Source organism: Mus caroli, chromosome 11 (assembly GCF_900094665.2).
Source record: "Mus caroli chromosome 11, CAROLI_EIJ_v1.1, whole genome shotgun sequence".
Lineage (NCBI taxonomy): Eukaryota > Metazoa > Chordata > Mammalia > Rodentia > Muridae > Mus > Mus caroli.
In genome coordinates, this window is record NC_034580.1 from 75,847,021 (window position 1) to 75,850,441 (window position 3,421).

Consider the following 3,421-nt stretch of genomic DNA (forward strand, 5'->3'; position numbering starts at 1 on the left):
TTTCCTCCCTTCCTTCCTCCCTCCCTCCCTCCCTCCCTCCCTATCTCCCTCCGTCCTTCCCTCCTCTTCTGCTCCCTGTCTTCTGGCTGCCATGTTCTGGCTGTTCTATCAATCATATTATTCCTAGAACACTGGACTAAAAACCCTGAAATCATGAGCCCGAACAAGCTCTTCCCCTCTTTAAGTTGTTTCCTTCATGAAAAGTCAGACTGACAGGGTAGGCAATAGGAAGCCTGTTTTACAGAAACCTGAGGTTCAGCAAGGGGAAGCCCCTTGTCGGAATCTTCACAGCTACCCCCCAGAAGGGTAGCTAAAAGCCTGATCTTCCTTCTACACTTCCAGGTGGAGCATGCCCCTTCCAGGATGCTACTATCACTTAATTTGCACTGTGTCCTTTCTTTAGAGTGGGTAGGAGGGGGCACAGGTTCAGGGGCTGGGCCCTTGAACAGAATGGGTGTGTCCAAATGGGTAGGGTAGGGTAGGGTAGGGTACCGTTGAACTCAATTCCTTATGTACATTATTTCCCATCAGGACCAGGGCAGCCAATGTGAATTGTGTAAGAGTGGCAGTCAGGTTGGGGTGATCATCTCTTCCTGTTTGAGAAAGGGCTCTGGGTCCAGGGGACGATACTTAGCTTCTCAGTGCATGGTTGTCTCGGCTCCATCAGGGTCCCTGAGAGCTTGGATGCCTGGGAACCACCCAAGTTAAACATCCCCTTCTTCAATGCTCCTGCTAGCAGCCAGGCCCTGGGAGGCTAACTCCAACCTAGACACAGAGACTCTGGAATCCAAGAGGGCAGGCCTGGAGAGGCCCTGAGAGACCTTTGTGTTCATTCCTTACCACACAGAGGAGATGGAAAACCTGAGCTCAAGGGTGAACTGGACCTATAGCCTTTACCACAGTAACCATAAAAGAATAGCTAGTACATTAAAAAGTTTGCTTCCTTGGCAGGCTTACCATGTCTGCTTGCCTGCCTCCCGCCCACCTCCCTACCCTCACCCCTCCTAAGAGATGTGGAAATTTATGTGGCAGACATTACAACTCACCAAGTAAGGCAGCAACTTCATACGCCTTCTTCTGTTCAATTGTCTCGTAATTGAGTGCCTCAAAAAATATATCCAGAACAAGAATGTTCTCGCTGCAGAGGGAAAATTAAGTACCACACTCTGTTAGAGCCCTCAGCATTCAAGGGACTGGCTAACCCAGCTTTCCTGTGGATGGATGGAGAAGGGGTGGTCCAGGGAGCTGTCCAAAGGTAGAATTCTAGAAGCAGAGCTCCCTCCTATCAGCTGTGCCCTTGTCTGTCCTTACCTCTGCCCCCATCTCTCTCCCTTGGTATTCTTTCTGCAAGCCTAGCCTGGACCCCCATTCCCGAGTCTTCCAGTGCCTGCTTGGTTCTTAGCATGCAAATGAGTCCAGCAATCTCCTGACTAGATTGGCCTCAGTTTGGGTGCCTGTCTGAGGCGAACACCTACGCCTTTATGGTCCATTCCCGAGAGTGCCCATTTTCCTTCTGAGATCCCTAATAAGCCTTTGGGGGTGGGATGCCCTGACCTGGCATTGCTCAGTCTTTTGCCAGAGTTGGGGAGGATTATGGGGAGCAAGCCTGTGGCAGCTCGGGGATTCCTGGCAGAAGTCCTGGGCTCCTTCTGTGCTCCTCCCGCAGGCAGGTGTGTTAATGAGACACATCTTGGCAGGGAAACTCATTCCTACTTGCGGAATGTCTGCTAAGCAGCAGGGCTTGGTGTTTCCTACATCCTAGCCTCTTTCTGGGGGGTCGGGTGGGGGGCTTGGCATGCCCTCTATGCCTCTTGTTTTCAACCTGTTGATCAGAAGTCATCTCAGGAAGGGGCCTGGCGACTGTGGACTGGGAGAGTGGCCGGAAGAGAGAGAGAAGCAAGTGTCCTCCCACACTGTGGGACTTTACAGCAATGAGTAGGCTCCCTTTTCCCCGCCTGGCTTCCACCTGGAGGCTCTTTCTGAAACTGTGACATTGGTTCCAATTAAAGATGATCACAGTTCCGTTTCTTGGTCATACAAACTACATTGCAGATGCTCCACAGCCACACATGGCCAGCGGTGACCACATTGGGTGCCGTGGCTGTAAAGTCAGTCTATTATTTCAGAATGTTCTGTTGGGGAGCAGAGTTCAAGGCTACCAATGTGACACAGGCTATTGTCACCACTCTTGGTTGCCCACCCAAACTAGGTGGTAAGACTTAGTGGTAAAGCCATTGCACATACTTTGGTGGTAGGGCATAGAGAGTCAGGCAGGAATGGAGCTAGAAGCTTCTCTCCTGCTGGCCAGCTTTCAAGGTGCTGGGCAGGTGCTGCGATAGAAAAGTCAGCCATGGTCTTACCCAGTTGTGAACCCTGTGAGATACAACACTAACCAGCCGGGGAGACGCAATATGGTACAAGACGGCGTGAAGGTTATGGGGGTAACCAACTGCATTGTGATTATATCTGAGGCCTGCTCCACAAGAGCGAATCTGTATTTGCTACTGTGAAACTCAAAAGGCCATGGCTGGGGAGATCATAGCCTCCCCAGGGAGGGGAGGAATCTAATCCTGTTGTTTTGGTAAAAGGACATGTACCAAAACCTCCTTCTTGTAAATACTTACATCCCTAACCTCTATTCACCATTAGCTCATTCTATATGACCTGTGGCATATCCTTCTTTCCCTTTCTCTCTAATGTATCCTGTGCCAACTCTGTCCTAAGCCCCCACCAGGATGCTGTCTCCTGCTCATTTACCCTGTGAAAAGGGATTCCCCCCCCCCAGGTCTGAGCCTGGTCAGTGGTACTTAGTAGAGAGAGTAGAAGAAGAAGTTTCTGCCATTAGGGAGTGTCCCACTATGATGGGTGTGCAGGGTGTCAATTTAGGAGAACTCAGAATGTGGAATTATGGTAGAACACAGGGAGGGGCTGTCTGCCGTGTCCTTCTGCTCTGTATCTCTGTCCTGGGATCGAACATTAAACTGTCCATGCCGTGTCTGACAGGTCTTTAATGATGACCCCTGACTCTACTGTGCTATTTGTCATGCCTGCTATCCCAAACTAAGCCACATTTTATAAAGTTCTTTACAGCTTCTGAAAATCTACAAAAGTCAGGTTTGGGGACTCCCCTGTCTACTCCCTGCCTGGGGTCCCTTCTCTACTTCCTGCCACCCACTTCTTTCATGGTAGCTCTCTTTTTATCTCTCTTACCCTCATTTTAAGTTATTTCTGCCAACGCAGCTCCTTTCCAGACTTTAAAGGGAAACCCCTCTTTCCCTTTCAGGTCCCAGCTCATATTTTTGGGATGCTGTTGTTTCTGTCTAATACCCTCCCACCATGAGGCCTGAAGACAGTCTGGATTGCTTTCTTGAGGAACCTATTTCTTCTCTTTCTAATATATATATATATATATATATATATA

The 3,421-nt window shown here is 49.6% G+C and overlaps 1 protein-coding gene across 2 annotated transcripts in view; it reads right to left on the reverse strand.

Annotated features, from left to right (window-relative positions):
- Asic2 (acid sensing ion channel subunit 2) overlaps positions 1–3,421 on the reverse strand; it is a 1,137,334-nt gene that overhangs the window by 5,373 nt on the left and 1,128,540 nt on the right. For both annotated transcript variants that reach the window (XM_021177009.1, XM_021177008.2), the window contains exon 7: positions 1,047–1,138. In XM_021177009.1, coding sequence (XP_021032668.1) covers positions 1,047–1,138 — 92 coding nt within the window. The remainder of the gene's footprint in view (positions 1–1,046; positions 1,139–3,421) is intronic.